At 34.3% G+C, this 20,054-nt stretch overlaps 1 protein-coding gene and 1 long non-coding RNA gene across 6 annotated transcripts; one reads left to right on the top strand and one right to left on the bottom strand.

Annotated features, from left to right (window-relative positions):
* Nucleotides 1-2,540: 2,540 nt before the first annotated feature.
* LOC120092872 lies at nucleotides 2,541-11,943 on the bottom strand. Of its 5 annotated transcripts, XR_005486203.1 has the most exons (4): nucleotides 11,716-11,943; nucleotides 9,585-9,724; nucleotides 9,347-9,465; nucleotides 2,541-2,996 (listed from the first exon to the last, which is right to left on the bottom strand). It is a non-coding gene; the product is annotated as an uncharacterized LOC120092872 (long non-coding RNA). The 5 variants fall into 5 exon arrangements; XR_005486202.1 differs by having other exon boundaries at nucleotides 9,347-9,724; XR_005486205.1 differs by having other exon boundaries at nucleotides 2,541-2,905; nucleotides 9,347-9,724.
* On the top strand, nucleotides 3,043-10,049 carry LOC120092871. Its single transcript, XM_039051115.1, has 4 exons — nucleotides 3,043-5,691; nucleotides 6,121-6,182; nucleotides 6,263-6,362; nucleotides 9,549-10,049. Exons 1-4 carry the CDS (start codon nucleotides 5,563-5,565, stop codon nucleotides 9,630-9,632), a joined length of 375 nt encoding a protein of 124 aa, XP_038907043.1. The 5' UTR covers nucleotides 3,043-5,562; the 3' UTR covers nucleotides 9,633-10,049.
* Nucleotides 11,944-20,054: the final 8,111 nt, after the last annotated feature.

The following is a 20,054-nucleotide window of genomic DNA, read 5'->3' as shown; positions in this document are numbered from 1 at the left end:
GGAAAAATATTTTGTCACTATGGATGTCACGTTCCTTGGAAGATAACACTGTTCTTCCATTGGAGTCATCTTCAGGAGGAGACCACGATGTTTAAGGGACTAACAGTTCTCCACGTTACTCCGTATTCCCATTAGCTGAATCTTGAGGCTGTTCTTAATTTCCTGAACCTTGAGCTACCCCAATGTTCTGGACCTAGTCTACCTAGTCATTGAACTTAATTTGCTCCTATATTTCCCAGGTCTACTAGTCTTAAACCTAACTCTGCTCCTGTTGTTTCCCGTGTCGGTTTTCTTTATTAGACAAGTGCCCTGGTAAATACATATGGACGAATATCATAAAGGAAATTCCAGGAAACCTTTGGGTGTTCATCCAGAATATGTGTCATAGCATCGGGAACATCAAGTTTAAGGATCCCGTTGTTTCAGAGAGATCTTAAAGAACATTGGAGAACATAGAAGTAATGATGAAATGATCTCAGAGAAGGGGTGAACATCAGGAGGTATCAGTAGTTGAAAGATGTCCCTCAAGAAGAATGCAGAATTTGTCTCAAAGTTGGATACTTGAGAGGGACAATATCGAAAATGACACTGTGAGTAGCCGACTGCTGAGATATGCCAATTGCTCCTGAGAAAGGAACCAGGTCGATGTACAATAATGACCCCTTCGCATAGTTGCATTTGACCCTATTAGTAACTATCTCCTGGCTTTTAAGCTTTTACTACTCCAGCTGGTGCTCTAGCAAACTACCAGATGTTACATGCGCGCCATGAGAGTTCCTGCGAGTGGAAAGCACAAAATCAATAGAGGGAAATAGAAGGCTTTGAGGCAAATAAACCTTGGATTAGTAGCTCTCCAATAGAGATCATCAAAACAGTCGGTTGACCAATTAGGTGTTCACAGCATAGATAAGTTGGACGGAAAACTCTGCATGACTTATAAAGCTACGGTTTAGTGCTACAGTGGTTCCGTACTAAGCAGGTACGACTTATGGATGGAATTGAATTATTTAAGAAATCTTTTTTCCCACACTGGATAAGGCTTAGAACATAATTCGGTGTTCTTCTGGTCGGTGCGGCTGTTAGAATAATAGTTGGGCCCTTACACGTAACTAGGATACTAAAGGAAGCATTACCTAAATGGTGAGTTGTGGTAAGAGGAAGTTTATTAGTGAGATTCCACTACCAGGTTCGAAGCTTGAAGTTTGGATCATGTTTGCAAACTCAGTGAATTGCTATTGATGAATGGGTTGGAAGAGATCCCCTAGGGCATGGTGTGTAGCAAGTTCACCGTGTTTGTTAAGTCCAAGGGTTTGTTTCAGGGCGGATTTATTGAAATCGATCCTTGTTAACGCTAAAGAAACTCCTTAGAAAGATTATGTGATTTGGTAGATGAGTCATAGTTGATGACGAATCATCCTATCAAGAGATGACACGGCAGAATTGCTAAGCTAAACAAAGGATGGCAGGTGAAATTTGAAATCAAGGATCTTTGGTAGTTTTAATGGTATTTTCTAGGCATGGAAGTGGCAAAATCAAAAGTAGGAATATCTGTATCTCAGCGGAAGTATACTCTGGACTGTTAAAGGAAACAGGAATGATTGATGCAAACTATTGACACTCCTATTGAGGCCAATAGCAACTGAAAAGTATTTCGGAAGGAGTTCCTGTTAATAAGGAGATGGTATCAACGATTAGTAGGAAAACTGAATTTACTTGTCTCTACTAGGGCCCCGACATCTCCTATGCTGTGAGTGTAGTAAGTCCTTCATGCAGAGTCCAATATGAGGAGCACATGGAAGCTGGTGACTCGAATTTTGAGATATCTTCTAAATCCACCCCTGGGAAGGGTTGGTGTTCAGGAAACATGACACACGGAGCATCGAGGCATATACTGACTCGATTGGGCCGGATCTGTGACTGATAGAAGGTCAACCTCAGGGTACTGTACCTTTGTATGGGAAAATTTGGTAACATGGCGGAGTAAAAAACAGGGTGTAGTGGCCAGAAGTAGTGCTGAGGCAGAGTATAGAGCTATGAATCTGGGAGTGTGTGAAGAAATTTGGTTGCAGAAAGTTTTATCTGATCTTCACGAGAATAGTCCAGGGCCCATGAAGCTGTATTGTGATAATAAGGCTGCCATCAGTATTGCGAATAATCCCGTGCAACGTGATAAAACCAAACATGTGGAAATTGACAGGCACTTTATTAAAGAAAAGTTGGACCATGGAGCTATTTGTATTCCTTATGTACCTTCAGTCTAACAGATTGCAGATGTTTTTACGAAAGGGTTATCGAGGCAGACGTTTGAAGCTTGTATTAGCAAGTTGGGTCTTGCCGATATCTATGCTCCAACTTTAGAGGGAGTGTTGAAATACGTTGAATTAGCCCTAAAGGGATTTTTGTAATTTATGCTATATTTACTAAATTAGGGTTTCACCTCATTCTATTTATATTTGAGGTTGGGTCTATTGTACGTATGACATTAAATAATAAGTCCTTTTCTACTGTGATTTTTCTTCCCTGAATTAGAGTTTTCCATGTAAACTCCTTGTGTCGTCTTATTTTCTTCTATTTCAATAGTATTAATACATTTATAAAGGTTAGAATTACAATATTTCAGGACAACTAGTTTTGCAAGTGTTAAACGCAAAGGTCATCTTTTTACATGATTTCCTTCTCAAGTTACTGCATTTTCAACTGAATTTCCATGATTATTCAAATAAAAGCCACGGTATTCTACAAGTTATCAGTAGGTGATTTTCTTGATCTCTTTCTTAAACAGCTTCTTGTTACTTATGCACATACCTTGTTGTCCAACACCATGCCTGCCTCTCCTTCCCATTCTTGATTGAATGCTGGAACATTTTGGGCATTTTAAGGGCCTCCTGAAAGAGCTTCGATTCTTCTTGCCAAAGTTTCCATGTATTGCCAAAAAGTATATTTCATGTCTTATTTCTTTTAGAAAGAAAGACTTTCTTAAATAGAAGAAATATCCCCTACAAATAAGGAAAACATAAATACTACAAATATAACAAAATAAATACAATAGAGATATTAACAACCAAGGAAATGATCAACACTCCCCCTCAAACTGGTTTGAAGATATCATTCATTGCCAACTTGCCAATCAAATTGTTTAATTGCCACTTTAGGAGGTCTTTAGTTAACACATTTGCAATTTGTTCTGTTATTGGAAGGTAGAGAATGCATATTACTCCTACATCAATCTTCTCTTTTATGAAGTATTTATCAACTTCAATATGTTTTTTCCTATCAAGAAGGATCAGATTGTGGACGATGGAAATTGTTGTCTTATTATCACCGTAAATGTGCATGGACATTGTTTGAAAGAATTTCAATTCTTTCAATAGTCTTCTTATCCATATACCCTTACAAATACCATAGGCTAATGCCTAAATTTTGGTTCAACACTACTTCTTGCGACCACACTTATATTTTATTTTGTCTAGTAACTAGATTCCCTCCAACAAATGAGCAGTAACGAGAAGTGGATCTTCTATCAGTGATGCTACTTGCCCAATCAGCTTCAGTGTACACTTTAAGATTTAGGTGGTCATACTTTTTAAAAAGTATGACTTTTCCTGGAGTATTTTTTAAATATTTTAGGATCCTATAAGTTGCTTGAAAGTGAGTAGGATCAGGAGCATGCATGAACTGACTTACTATACTTTGGATTTCTGAGGACTTACAAGAGATTCATGGGAGAATTGTATTGGGTCAGGATGCAGGGAAATGCACCGTTTCCAACATAACAAAACCTTGACCACATCTTCGATGTGTCTGTTAGAGTTGTTGCCAATACTTGACTCAATTTGATAGACGTTAGCGTGGATTTTATCGAGGGACTTTTGAAATCGAATGTGGTTGGTAGTCTGAAGTACCATACTTTATTCCCCTAATTCACCCATTTATCACCAAAGGCGTGGTAATGCCTTTATCAAAGAGGTCGTCCAACTTCACAGATTTCAAGATTCCATAGTCTCTTACCATGATCGCATTTTTGTCAGCCATTTTTGGTAGAGCTTTTCTATTCCCAAGGCACATAGCTCCACCAAAGCACGATCTATCACCCTCAAACCAACGACCACATGTAAGTGGTTAATAGGTTTTAAGACCTATTTACAGTGCTTCTACAATGAAAAACCCAAGGGATGGGTTGAATGGTTGTATGGGCAAAATTTTGGTATAACACTACATACCATGTCTCTATTGGTATCACTCCTTTTCACGCCTTCTATGGTCGCTGCCTCCATCGTGATGTTCTACGTGTCTCAAAAGATTGCCAATGCTTCCTTAGATTGGCATTTAGCCTAAGGCAACTCTGCCCTGTTTAGTCTAAAGAGCACTTGATACAACTAGAAATCACATGAAAGTTTTAATCTTAAACATATTAAGATGGAATTTGCTAAGGGTGGTTGGGTGTATTTGAAGTTAAGGTCATGTCGTCAACATCTGATTGCCAAAAGTCGAAACGAAAAACCCTCCCATAAGTACTTTGGCCTTTATTGCATTATGTCTTGAGGTGGGCAATCATCTACATGTTGAAACTACCATCAATGGCTTCAATACACCTCATGTTCCATGTTTACCAATCGAAGAAAATTGTGGCACATCCTAGACAGTCCAACATATGCCCCATATGTTGAATGATGAGGTCAAATGGATTACATAACCTAAAGAGGTCTATGGATATTAGAAGAATCTTGACTAAGATAAGATTGAGGTGTTGGTTGAATGGAGGAATTACCCACTCATGAAGTCACTTGGAATCTTGTGCCATTATACAACAATTTCCTACTTTTTACCTTGAGGATAAGGTGGCATTGTACCTAAGCATAATGTTAGGCCTCCTAGTTCACACGTATGCTAGAAGGGGCAGAAATGTAATTGCAACCTTGGTCAAGTTACTGTGGCTTTGTTTTTTGTGCTTAGTTCTCTTGGTTTATATTTGTTTTTTGCCTTGTCCATTAGATAGAAAGAACTTGTTTACAAGAGTCCCAATCTTCTCGAAAGGTAAGGGTAACTTGTAGGACACTTTTTTGAAAGAAATACATTGAAAGAAAGTAAGCTAACACACAGAACTTTCCAAAAAAGCTCCATCTAAGGCCATCAATCCTTAAAAAAGACATGAGGACGACAGGCAATGGTACATCTCTTCCCACTAATACTTGAGGAGCATTTTCTTCATGTCTATAATGGATAAAAGGTAATCTTTCCTTCTATAAGCGATTCACACGACAAGTCTTCAAAGTCTATAGGTCATCAGAACACATCTGGTGTCATTGTCAATGTCATATACCTTTTGGACAACACACGCTACAAAAATTAGCATGGACAGGCTAGGACACGCTGGAAGAGTAGTTTACTTGGAAGCCAACCGAATAGGCTTTAATTTTAATTCTACAAAGTAGCCTTTTCAATCCTACCTTCATGCAGATGCTCTTAGGGATCTGTGCACACAATTAATTATGTCCATTACTTTATTAGCATCAACTCTGTTATGCTCTTTCTTGGTTGTGATGCAGCTTACTGAATATTATTATGCGCTACCAAAGTCACCTTCAAGGGAGAAATGAAAGTCCAATTCACAATGCCCTTCAAGGGACAAGTGAAAGTCTAATTGATAATGATGCAAAAAAGGTGAATGAGGATTTACAATATCTAGTGAAGGTAATTAAAACATGTTTAACATGTCTTTTAAACTATTTATAGATTACTAAAAGTACTTTTTATAAGTGCACAAAAGAATTTTTTAAATGGTGTTTCATTACAATTTTAAAGAGATTTTAGAAACTATTTTTATCAGATAAAAAACACTTTAAAAAGATGAAAGAAGTTATAGCATAGTTTTTTAGCAAGTGCTACATTTTAAAACACAAGCACAGGAGACGGATATTAAATCACTAATTGATCCAAAAGCTTAAGCTAGTGGGTAAAGACAAATTTAATTATATATCACTGACAACAAATACTAACGAGGCCTAGTCCACCATTAGATTTTTTTTTTCTTGGGTGGAGAATATTTCGACTTCCTTATCCAGGGGGAACTCTTGCATCTCCTTTTTCTTTGAAATATAATCTTGCATCTTCTTTCTGCAGGACCATGAATCTGATGAGACATTCTTGGTTTCACTCGGAAAGCTCCTAAAAACTATTCACAGGCAATTATCTATATTTTAACTAGAGTCATTTTTATGTATTAAAATTGCTCAAAGTTTGACTGGCATGTTCTCATTTCCAGTCAGGTTGAAGAACCAAATTTCAAGAAGCTTGATGTAAGTCAGATGATGCAATTGGAGAATCAACTTGAAGGCACACTTGACAAAATCAAATCTCAAAGAGTGAGTTTATTTATTTGCACCACATATTCATCTAAGAGGTTTCAACTTAACTAATCACTTCAAATGATTTCAAGTCCTCCACCAGTTACTCGTGTGTTACATAAACAAAATCAGTACATATTTTGCTGTGTTTGTCTTATATGCTGTCCTATACCTCTAGAAACTTTTCTAATTCTCCCTAGTGAGAGACCCTGGCTGCAAGTTATATGGTGGTTCCCCTTGGAAACGTCGGCTATGTTGCTTAGGATCAATTTAAGCAAATGTAACCCTTTCCTTAACTAATCTAACTAAAGGATTGAAGACACTTTTAGTATGTGAAAGCCTATTTTGGGACATGTGAAATATGAAGATTCGTTAGGCATGTACAAATTTCAGAAGTAATTTAAATAGACTTCCATGATCAGAAGCACTATTATAGCATTGTTATCTTCTTTCAGAATAAGTTTTTTGGTGATACTTAAAAAATTATACTGAAATAAGAACGACTTGATCTTTTATTAGAAAGACTGTCAACACTTTACAACATGAGCAATTGCAAGCTTAGAATAAAAGTACAAACATTGCAAGAAAAATCCCCTTAATTTACAAATATAGCTTGAAGTTGAGCAGCATAAAAATCTATTAGAAAAAGAGGATGACATGCTAATGAAGGCTTCGGATTCTGTCCGTGCTTAAAACAATTTAATCTTCTCTATATTACAATATCTCTAGAGTCAATAATTTTATATGAAAAACCACTAAACTCATTCAATTGCTGCAGTTACTCTTCAGATTTCTGTTGAATTTTATTTTGTGGAGGTACTCAAATTGGATCTGTTTCTAAGTTTTATCATAAACCTTATTGGTTAAGGTAAATCAATAGTTCAAACCACACTCACAAGTAGGTCATTTTCCATTTTGTAGGAACTTTTGTAACATAAACAATGTTATCTCCAAGTATAACCCCTCTGGAATGTTGTGGAACCTATGTGTGCCTAGTTTATGAGAAAATGAGAACCCGCATAGGGAAGCAATAATAATATATGTAAATCAATTTAAGAAAACTGTTTATGTTAAGTTGTTCACTGCTGAAACTGGAAGATACTGTCAGCTACGATGGTAAAAAAAACACAATAAATTAACTGATAAGTGATTTGGTATTTCTGAAAATATGAAGGGTCAAGCAAGCTAAGCATGGGTGAGATAACAGTTTTAGCGAGTGACTTGGTATGTCCAAAACTTCAGCCCAATGGCGGTTATTAGTACTAGGTAACCAAAAAGAGATATTCGCCCTGTTTCAATGGACCTTATCTCATAACTAAAAGAGTGAGACAAATGGCCCACCAAGTAGAGTTGCTGCTCACGAGCACCATTCATCCAGTATTCCATTTTCCTCCGTTGAGGCTGGCTAAGGGATCTAATTTTAAGCCTAGCTTGTAACTAGGTCGTTCGCATTATGCAGAGATGTGTTTATATCTTTATGCTGTCCTGAAACTATCACCAGCATTTAGTACTACCCCAAGGAAACTAGCATTTGATACTACCCCAAGGAAACTATCACCAGCATTTGATACTACCCCAAGGGAGCTGTTTGACTCGAATAAGTTATTAGGATAATTTGGTGGGTACGATTGAGCCTCTTGTGAAGGATTTATATTCTGCCATTTGGATGAAGAATTTTCCTAAGGAAATCAAAATTTTCTTATGGGAGCTTAGTCTTGGTGTTGTTAATACTCTTGACCGTCTTCAATGTCATATGCCCTACATTTCTATCTCTTCATCCTTGTGTCTTATGTGTCAAAGCAATTCAGAATCTCCTGCCCATCTATTTATACATTGTTCTTTTGCTTCTCGTTTCGAGCATAGTATTTTGGATGCTTTTGGTTGGTCAATGGCTTGTTAGTAAGTTCGACATTCTTGCATCTCTTTTGGTGGCACATCCTTTTCACAGGTCAAAGAAGGCGATTCGGTTGTCCATCATTCGAGTTTTCTTTTGGACATTATGGGGCAAGTGCAATAAACGTCTGTTTAGATACTCTATTTCAGTTTTTTATAGTTTTTTGGGCTTGGTTTTCTACAGCTTTATTGGTGCAAAAATAGACACCCTTTTAAACACTTGAGTCTTTCTTACTTATTCACAAAGTTTTGTTTCTGTTTTAAGTTAGGTAAGTTTGGCTATGGTTCACTTGTTATTGAATCCAAAACAATACCTCAAACTGCCAAATCTTGCACACTACCTTCTTGTCAGAGTCCTGAAAGATGCTCGTGTACACTTGTATTGACAAAAACCACAAAATTAAGGCAAGCCAGAATTATTCCCAAGTTTGGAGAAGTTTTCTCTTCTCTACCTATCAGATGCATGCTCTTGCTTTCCTCTTCATATAGGGAATCAAAAAGGCAAAGAGATTTAGCTTGGAATGTTGTACATTGACCATCCTATAATCCTCCACAAATTAGTGTGCATAAAGAAATAAAAAAGGAAAAGAAGGATAAAACTCGAGGACAAATTAAAGAATGATGCAAAAGAAAATATTTTCTTTTGTCCGTCTTTTGCCAAATCACAACATTGGTATACGGTGGTGGTTGTAAATGAGGAAGGGATGAGAACTAGAAACCACCTACAACTTTGTACAGAAGATGTGTATCCAAGGACTTCCTCAAATATATTTAAACAGCCTGTCAACTTGGAAAGGAGAACTAACTGCTTGATTCTCAAGTTTTAAATTGACTCACTCTAAAGGCTGCGACTTTCTGGAATGTGTGGACTCCAAGGGAATTCCAGCCATAGGCTCACATATAAACATTCTACAACTAACTACTTGTTCCTCAGGTGTGATTAAATTGACTTACAATTCAATAGCAATTAAAGACTTTTCCATTATAATCACAATTGCTATAAGAAATCGAAATTAGTTGGCATATGCTGTGTTATCTGATTGCTAAGAATTTTTTTAAAGCTAATTTCAAGAAGTATATGTATGTCTAATTAAAGATAGAAACCTTACATGAATTAAAAATGTGTAGAGTGATTCCAACGAACTGCTTACTTCTGAGCACTTCTTCGGGGGGGTCAACAAGATTTTGTATGAGAATATGCTTCTGCTTTTAGCACATTGCTCTGATTCTAGATGAACAGGAAACAAAATCTTGAAACTAGATACCAGTGAGGAATTTAAACGTTACAATGAATATTCTTTTTACTTGCAGATTGAAGCAATGCTAGAAAGTGACGGTTGGACATACAATATGGATATGGCTATGGGCGTGCTCAACAGCCCACCATTTAATTAGTGAAATACCACAAACAACACTATGGTTGTTGTTGTCCCAAATAAAATAAATAGAAGCTGCAGAACTGTATGAATTCCTAACATCCTGCTAACCTGCATAAGCAAATATGCTTAATACATTGAAGAAGTTGAAGAAATTGACACAAAAGAATGAGAGATTATCTCTATGAAAGAAAGAAACTTTTATTAAAAATGTACAAAGATGGACACTTTTGAAAGAATACTTTTTCACTCTCTCAAGACACACTTACTCACTTTTCACTCTAAGTTTCTCTCTAAGTCTCTCGCTTTTCTTTTCCTCTCTTTGCTTGCTTAGTTGATTTACAAATGAGACACACTCACTCATTTGTATAGATGTGAGATCCTTGGAATCGTAGATATTTCTGTGAGATCCTTGGAATCGTAGATATTTCTTAGATTATCCCTTAGGAAGGAATTCTTGAACCTAAAGAAAACCTAGGATATTTCTAGATATTTTCTTTTGAGATATTTATTTTACATACTCCAATGTAATTCTAAAAAAATCTAATCTTCATATTTCTGTAACATGGTAGATAATTCAAGAACCTTCTAGAATAATTGCTATGTTCTTCTACCTCAAGATAATATGTAACATCTGAGTATGACAATTGTAGCATAATTCAGGTTCTATGCTAAAGTGAAACCATGCAGCAAACACTTATTTGATGCTTTTTCTGAGCCTTGTTATTCCAAATTGAGAAAATTTTAGAGAGAAACGTTTTGGTACCTAAGTTTTGAGTACGGTACATTCATTTTTAGGTTTCAAAATGTTAATTTCCATTTGGTCTTTAGTCCCACTTTTTTCCTTAAGTTTTCACTCATGCTCACTTTGGGTCTTAGCGTTAACGTCCAGTTAAATTAATCGTAAAGAATTATGATGTAATTTTTTTAAAAAAATAATTTTTAAAATGGATGGAGAACTAATGGTACTCAGTAGGGATAATATTTTACTTTTGGATTTTATGCTAAGGTAAAGGTGTGAACATGGGGAGGTATGATGGGGCTCATGGCAGAGTTTTATTTTGCAGTTGCCTGCCAAGTTCTTGTGTTTCCATTTGTCTGACTTGGTGTTTAGTTTAGAGTGACCCTGGGAGTTTCTAACATCCATCATACTCTACAGATGATGGGTAAAGTAAAATTATGTTATCTACTCATTAGTTTGTTATATATATATATATAAAATATGTTTTCATGTAGTAAAAAAAAAAAAATAATGGAAACGAATTTAGTTATCATTAATAGAGAATTAGAGTGAGCATTAGGAGACTTGGACCAAATGGGTACTTGAGTAAAAGTAATAGAAAATTAAAGTGAACATTAGGAAACTTGAACTAAATGGTACTTGAGTAAAAAGAAGACCCAACTGAAACTATACTCAAAATTCAAAACCCAAGGATAAAAAAGAATATTTTGCCCCGTATTTATTTTATTCATGTAATTTTCTCAATTTAAGGTGTCAGCTGATGGGTTTTATAAATGAAATAAGTAGCATTGATTGTAGTTTCCTGAAAAGAGCACAAAAAACCCATTTGAAAACCTTCTCCGCTGATATGGTCACAGGTCAGGGCTTGTTTGGATTTGGACATGACAATTGGAAGCGACCCTTAATCGGAGAATTCCTCTTTCTTGGTAGTGTGTAAATATATACCCACACACACATAATATATATTTAATAAATAAATAAATTATTAAAAAATGTGATTTCTTACTACCGAATTACTATGGTATGGGAAATTTAATTGATATATAGACAGGTAAAGAAAATATTCATATCCTATTAAATTACTTCTAAAAAAGTATTTTTGGAATTTGGCTACAATAATTTATGGATTATATTATTTGACCTTCAACTTTAACAACCCATGTATGCAACCTTTTTAAATTTTAATAATTTTTATATTTTGTTTCTTTTTTATCATCCTCTTATAAAATAAGAGTATATTATAATCAAAGTAAGATCAATCATTTTCGAATCAGGCAACACATAACACGGCAGAAAATCAAAGAAAGGGTAAAATAAAACAGTAATATTTTGTACTTGATTTCTGTCTTCCTTTCCGTACCTTCTTCCTCCTCCTCCTCCAGCGATACACAAAGAAACCACGAAACTGAATTCAGCAAAAGAAATCCACAAAACTCGAGGATAATGATCATAAAAGAAACAGAAAAAAAAAAAAACAAATGAAATTAGATTATTTTTAAAAGAAAAAACCAATGAGATCTGTAGGGTAATCGAGAAATAAAGTGTGTATAATTAAAGGAGTGGAGAAAGAAAAGATGATATGAATGATATACATCCTGGGTGAAAGGAGATCCTCCAACGCATGCAGAAGGAGCAGAAATGAAGGGAGATAATGGTGTATTTGTTTGAAGAAGAAAAAGAAGAAAGAAGAAGAAAATAAAGAAAGAAAATTTATAATATATAATAACAACAAAAAGCACCGAAACCCTGCAACAATGCCAAGCGGGGGACAAAAACCGCAAATATCTCCCTTTCTGTTGCTTATTCTCGTTCTCATACTCACACACACACACTAAATACTTATCTTTTATTTTAGATATTTCTATATATATATATATATGAACAGTGCACAGCTTTTATATACTTTGGAAATTAATTATAATTTTAGGTTGCCACGGAAAATACTTCATTCCTATTATGAAGGCGGATAAATATTGTAAGAACAGGGCAAATAGGGTTATTTAATGGGAAATTGTTTTAAATGAAAAACTCCTTAAGATATTTTTAAATATATAATCTATTCATTATTAATGTTTATCCGTATTTGATGGACAATGACATTTTGTTATAATCTATGAAGCACAGACACAGATACAGCTACACAATAACGGTGATTCGTCAATTTCTAAAAAACTAAGATACAGATACGTCTAAAGATGCGTCATTTTTTTTTATATATTTTTAATATATATATTCTAAAAAACCAAAGATACTGATACGATACATTTTTTCTTTAAAAATATCTAGGATATAGATAAGTTTAGCATACAAGTTAATAACAATAGCACAAAATAGAATACAAACACTGAAATACAATATAAAAAAAGCAACATCTAAGATGTTAAAGTACAATAGTTAATAAAATGCAATAGAAAAATTACTCATATTGCAAAGAAAAATAAGAATAATATTAGAGAGAGAAAGTTGAAGATAAACGAAAGACTTATTGTTGAAGATATCCAAATGATTTATATTTTGGTGACTTTGTGGGGACTCAAATGTGAAGATGAAGATTAGATGATTCTATTTTAGTATCAATTTCTTTCTTTCTATTTTAAATTGGGTGGTCTAAGATCACATATTCGACTCAAATACATTTAGTGAATTGTAAAATAGGATTTATTGAAAAAAATATAAGCACAAAATGAAGTGGTGAAGATTCTTTATTTATAAACCATCTTATACATATTTAATATAGATTAAAACTTTTTCATAAAATTAACAATATTATTTCATTCTATTCTAACCTTTAAGACACTAAAAATAGGGTTGTTTTTAAATATGAAAAAAATCAAAATATTTAAATATATAATAAAATTTTTATTGTCTATTTAAAATAATAGAGCCTATCGCAGGAAATCTTATCAAAAGGGAAGGGACATGGGGTTTTAAATAGAATAGAGATTGGATTTTTAATATAGCAATCGGACTTTATCAATTTGGGGGAAAAAAATAGAAATGATTTTTTAAAAAACTGTACAAAAGAAGCAGCGGTGGTAACATTCGAAAACCACTCGCGGAACTGCACAAATCCCACGTACTGGCGCCCGGGAGAAGCCACGCAATTGCGTGTACAACACGCGCTCAAAGCGTTGAGCAACAGAAATAACCTTTTTCTAAGAACATTTTAAATTTCGAATCTTTTTAAACGAGAGGTTGCGACGCGTTACTTTATATTGATTCGCTAGATATAAATTATCTCAGTCATGTGTACGCTCATCAGCAGGCTTGACACGTGTCATTCACGGATTAGTTTAAGCAACACTACATCACATTTGATCGTTGTATCGTTAAATGATTTATTAATTTATTATTTATTGATTATTTATACCTCACATACTTTAGAAATGTTTTGTGGTAAGCAATGAATACTATAATACTAAAATTTACCAAAATTTGATGATAGGGAAAAAAAAAAGTTACTATTTTTTTATGGCAAATATCAATTTATACCTCTCAATTTGAGGAATTTATCAATTTAAATCAAACCAATAATTACATCAATTTAAACATAAAACTTTCGTAAGTATATCAATTTAAATTTTTTATTATGGTTTATTTAGATAAAGTTCGTGTGAGACTTGTAATTTTATCAATTAAATCTTTAGACTTATACAAGCGAATCAACTTAAACTTTGAGTTAAAATTTATTTGAAAATCATCCATTCAAATTATAATTATCAATTTTGTTGAATCGACATTTATATAAGTCTATACACGTATAAGATCTTATGCATTGACGATTTTCAAATATAATTCTAATAAAATTATAGATTGATGCACTTATAACGATTTACAAGTTTAGTTGAAAAAGTTAATACCCCTTTGATAACCATTTGTTTTTTTAGTTTTATGTTTTTTTTTAATCAAGCCTATTTTCTCTCCATTTCTTATAATGGTTTGCATATCTATTGAGTAAAATGTTGCATTCTTAACTAAAATCCAAAAATATAACTTTAGTTAATTAATTAGGCTCAAGTTAAGTTGTTAAGATTGATTAGAGGTTTATGGATGCTTATAGAAGTAAGAAATAAAAGGATTGGAATTTCCCACAACGGAAGTAATTGGATGTCATTGTTTCCGATTTCATTTTACAAAACAATAATAATTCAAAGACGACGAAAACTTCGATGAACATATCGATTAAGCATGCTTACTACTGTGAAATATAGAGAGGAGAAGATGGATTAAGCAATAAATCAAATTTAATTTATCAAATAAATCAAATAATTATTAATTAAACAAACTAATTAATAATAATTAAATATCTTAATTAAATGTGTATTAGAATCATATTCTAATACATCTCTCTTGATAACCTATAGTTTTAATTCAATTAATTTAATTAAATAAAATAAAATATAATTTAATTTAATTTGTAATTAATTAATTCTCCAATTAATTAATCATTAAATTAAATATCACATATTTAATTTAACCATATAATTAAATCACAATCAATTATTTTTCTCTCATATTACCTATAGTCTTAATGATATCTAATGCGCAGTAATTTTAACCTATAGTTTTAATATGAATTCTATTCATATTAAATTTAATATTTGAACTCCTTCAAATATTTAATTCTTCCATAAATTAATTTTGAATCAAATTCAAAATAAATTTATATTATAAAGTTTAATTAATTATAGTATATCACCATACATTATATTCTTTCCCTTAGTAAATTTGAACATTTCAAATTATTTTAATTACCTCAATACCCTTTATGAGTTACCAGTGGGACCTAATGGACTTACAGATTAGAAATTCTAACGATACGAGAGTAATTGGCTAATTCCATCTAGTGAAATTATGTTCCCAGCTCTCCACTCGGTATTGTCCCCAAAATGGTAGACTTATTGAGTAGACGAGCTGACCACTTCCACCCATACAAATCAAAGGACATTCCCTTGTGAATAGGAGACCATAATCCACTCAAGAATGAGACTAAGTTGCCTAGGTCATCCTAGTGAAATAGAAACCTAACTGATCAACGAAGTTACATCTAGAGGTTACTATTTTGTAGTCTGATCTTATTCAAACTCATCGCATAGGATACCCCCACTTGCATGTCCCCTACACGGATGTGTTGGATTATTGTATTTATATCAAATACAAACTGGGTCGTATCCGTAGTATCACTAGGATAAGGTATCCAACCTTATCTAGATAAGGTACCCAACCTTATTTATATACTATAGCCCCTTTAGGTTGTATCTTGAACATTGACTCCCGTATGTCTCCACATATAGTTCAAGACTCATACATCAATCTAGGCTGTTAGTTTATTAGATCAAAGTTATTTAGGCAAGATAAATGCAATATAAGCAAAAACTATTCATTGTAATAAACATTAATAACACTTTATTAATGATCAGTCAAATGTTACATTTACTATCTAAGAGTTTTGGGGCATATAACGCAACAAACTCCCACTTGAACTAAAACTCTAGTTAGTGGGATGTATATACAATAAATAATCTAAACCTGGAACTCAAATATATAATGTACATTTCATGAAAAGAAAATATACAAATACAATAAACTAGGGTATCCTTATACCCATTATGCATCTTCCACTTGCCCTAGATTATACTATATACATGTCTCGTAGGCTTAGGCTCTCTAGATGACTATTGAACACTTTAGTCAAGGGAGCCTTCGTAAATGTATCAACGATGTTGTGCTCCGAAGTAATCTTGGTGATGATCATATCACCTCCTTACACAATCTCCCGTATTAAGTGATGTTTCCTCTTTATGTGTTTTCTTCGTTTGTGGCTACGAGGTTCTTTTAAGTTGGCTAATGCCTCATTGTTGTCACAATACAATGTAACAGACAAGTCCATATTTGGAACAACTTCCAAATTTATAAGGAACTTCTTGAGCCAAATTGCTTCCTTACTCAACTTCCATAGTGGAGTCTGCTATGCATCCTTGCTTGATGCTTCTCCAAACTATAGCTCACCCGTTAAGGGTGAACACTGACCTTGGCATAGATTTTCTAGAACCCTTGTTAGTTTGAAAATCATAGTCGGTGTACCTTGTAAGAATCAAATCCTTAGCCCTATACACCAGCATGTAGTCCCTCGTTCTTCGAAGATACTTGAGAATGTTCTTAACTATCGTCCAATGGTCTAATCCTGGATTGGACTAGTACCTACTAACTATTCCCATTGCATAACATATGTTAGGCCTATTGCAGAACATATCATACATTAAACTGCTCACAGTTGAGGGGTAGGGAATACGTCTCATATCCTCAACTTCTTGAGGTGTCTTAGGACACTGTTCCTTAGACAAGTGAACCCCATGTCTGAGCCAACATTTTATCGATATACGTTACTTGAGACAGTGTCAATGTATTTTTTTTACGATCCCTAATGATTTTGATCTCAAGAACATATTGCACCTTTCCCAAATCTTTCATTTGGAATTAGGCCGCTAGCTAGTTTTTCACTTTAGTAAGGTACCCTACATCATTCTCAATGAGTAGAATATTATCCATATAAAGTACTAGAAAAGCTACTTTATTCTTGTTGATCTTCTTGTATACACAAGGCTCATTAATATTTTGGTCAAAACCAAAAGATTTGATCGCAGTATCAAATCTAATGTTCCAAAATCTGGACGCTTGTTTCAACCCATAAATGGATTGATTCAACTTGTAAACCTTTTGCTCCTGACCCTGGACTATGAACCCTTTGGGCTGAGACATAAAGATATTCTCTTCAAGATTACCATTCAAAAAAAGAGTCTTGATGTCCATTTGCCATATTCTATAGTCATAATATGTGGCTATGGACAAGAGAATACTTGTAGACTTTAACATAGCAACAGGAGAAAAAACTTCCTCATAGTCAATCCCTTCTCTCTGGGTATAACCCTTTGCTATGAGTCTAATTTAAAGATCGATACCTTCCTATTGCATCTCTCTTTCTCTTAAAGATCTACTTGTACCTAGGGTTTTACCTTTTCAGCTAAATCTATAAGTTCCCATACTAAATTGGAGTACATTAACTCCATTTCAAGGTCCATTACTTTGATTCGTTGGTCCTTATCTATGTCATTCATTGCCTATCGATAGGACAATGGATCCTCAATACCATTATCAGGTATGAAAACTTGAGTTTCAATTAAATCCAAGTAGCAGTCAGGTCATGATACAATCCTCTCACTGCATCGAGGCATCCTCAACGATTGAGAAGGACAAGACGAACTTGAAAAACTAGTTTCTTCATCAACTACTATTGTGAAGATTGTTGAAGGATCAACTTCACAACAACTCTTATTGACTTTTCATTAGCTTCTCCTAATACTAACTTACTATGTGGTTTGTGATCCCTCATGGGGTCTTCCTTTAAGAAAGTAGCAATTTTCAATACAAACACCTTATTTTCTCGAGGATCATAGAAAAGACCACCTCTTGTTTCTTTTGGGTAACCAACAAATTGGCACAACCTTGAATGAGGTTCCAGTTTCTTAGAATTTGTCATAAGCACATGTGTTGGACAACCCCAAATCCTAAAGTAGCGCAAACTAGGTTTACGCCCCTTCCATAACTCAAAAGGTGTTTCAAAAACACTCTTCGAGGGAACATTGTTCAGGATGTAAGTTGTAGTCTCTACTGCATATCCCAAAAATGAGCTAGGCAACTGAGCATAGCTCATCATCGAAGGAACCATGTCTAACAAGGTTCTATTTCTTCTTTCTGATACATCGTTTTACTGAGGTGTACCAGAGTTGAGAGTTGAGACTAGATTCCATGTTCTATCATATAATCTTGGAATTTTTTTATCCATATACTCCCCATCTCGATCAGATTGAAGTGTTTTAATAGTTTTACCTAATAGGTTTTCAACCCCAGCTTTAAATTTCATGAATTTTTCAATAGCTTTAGACTTATGCCCCATTAGGTATAAGTAACCATACCTTGAATAATCATCTATTAAAGAGATGAAATATTCGTATTCTCCTCGAGCTTTTACATTCATTGGACCACAAAGATCCAAATATATTAATTCTAAGGGTTCTTCGGCCCTATAACCTTTTCCACTAAAAGATCTTTTGGTCATTTTTTTCCTCAAGACACGATTTACATGGTGGTAATGAATCATCTTCTAACTCATTTAGAAGTCCATTATTTACCAAACGCCTGATCCTATCGAAGTTTATGTGACATAGTCTTAAGTGCCAAAGATAGGTGTTGCTACGTTTAGGAGAGATGTGTTGCCTTTTACTTTGAGTTTCAGCAGTTTCAAACATCTCATGATTTAAGATTGCTTTTACTTCAATTGGTCTTAATACATATAAATTATCTTTTAATCTAGTTGAACATATAAAGACATCATTCTTGAAAATGAATGCTTCATTACTTTCAAAATTTACAGTGTAAGATTGTTCAAGTAGACAAGAGATGGAAACTATATTTCTCTTAATTCTTTGTACAATGTATAAATCCTTGAGAAAAACAAATCTATCTCTAAAAAATAACTTTGCAGCTCCCATTGTACTGCCTGAAACGACATTTCCTGTTCCGACCTTGAGCATCATTTCACCTTCTTCTAGTTGCTGAAGAAGAACAAACATGATTAGTTGCTCCCAAATAAAGTATCCAAGCAAACTTATCATGTTGTACAAGACATGTTTCTAAAACAAGTAAATCGTATTTACCATCTTTTCCCTTTTTTTTCACAGCACTTAGGCCAGTTCCTCTTCCAGTGTCCATCCACGTTGCAGTGAAAACACTTGCCCTTGTTGGCCAACTTGACCTTTCCCTTACTTTTTATAGCATCGGCAAAAGCCTTTCCCTTATCTCCCTTCTTCTTCTAAATCTTCTTTGAAGCAAAATATTGAAGAACAAACTTAGTTCCAGAGGATAAAACCTTCTGGAACTTCCTTTTGGAATGTGCAACGTTTGCTTCTCTTTCAATTGGTCCCTTATTTTTCATAAGAGACCGATAAGCCTGTAGCTCGTTAAGGAGATTGATCAAGTTATATTGGTTTTTTTTCATCATCATATTGTTGTGAAATTGTAGGAAACTCTTTGGACGAGATTCCATGATGAACACAACCTAACTGCACCTCGTTTATGACCACTCCATTTCCTTTTGTCATGTTAAATTGGACCATCATATCGAGGACATGTTCCGAAACAAACGTGCCCTTTTTCATACGACAGTTGTAAATGAGGGCATCATGGTGGAGCTGATAGGACGGTTATCCAAACATCTTCTGGAGAGATTCCATAATCTCCCATGCAGTTTCCATGACCTCATGGTTCTTGGACAAGACTTTAGATAAGCTTGCTAAAATGTAGATGTGGGCCTTTTCGTTGGCCTTTATCCACCGGTCATAAGCATCCTTCCTAGCCTGAGATGCATTACGAGCAAGGGACAAAGGGCAATCCTTCGATAAGAAAAATCGTAGATCGTCAACAACAAGAATCATATTCAAGTTGGACTTCCATGTAGAGTAATTATCATCAGTAAGTTTTTCATTTTTAAGCAATACAATTATTGAGGAAGACATTGCTGAAAATAAAAAACAAACATTGATCGTATTAGTTATCTTTGCCTTAACCCATCACACAAGCAAACAATTGCAAACTATCCAATCAATTTAGCAAAAACAAGCCCGAACATTTGGCGATCTCAGA

The sequence above is a fragment of the Benincasa hispida genome, chromosome 12 (assembly GCF_009727055.1).
Source record: "Benincasa hispida cultivar B227 chromosome 12, ASM972705v1, whole genome shotgun sequence".
NCBI classification, from domain to species: domain Eukaryota; kingdom Viridiplantae; phylum Streptophyta; class Magnoliopsida; order Cucurbitales; family Cucurbitaceae; genus Benincasa; species Benincasa hispida.
Note: the sequence above shows the minus strand (reverse complement) of the source record. Positions and strands in the feature narration are given on the sequence as shown.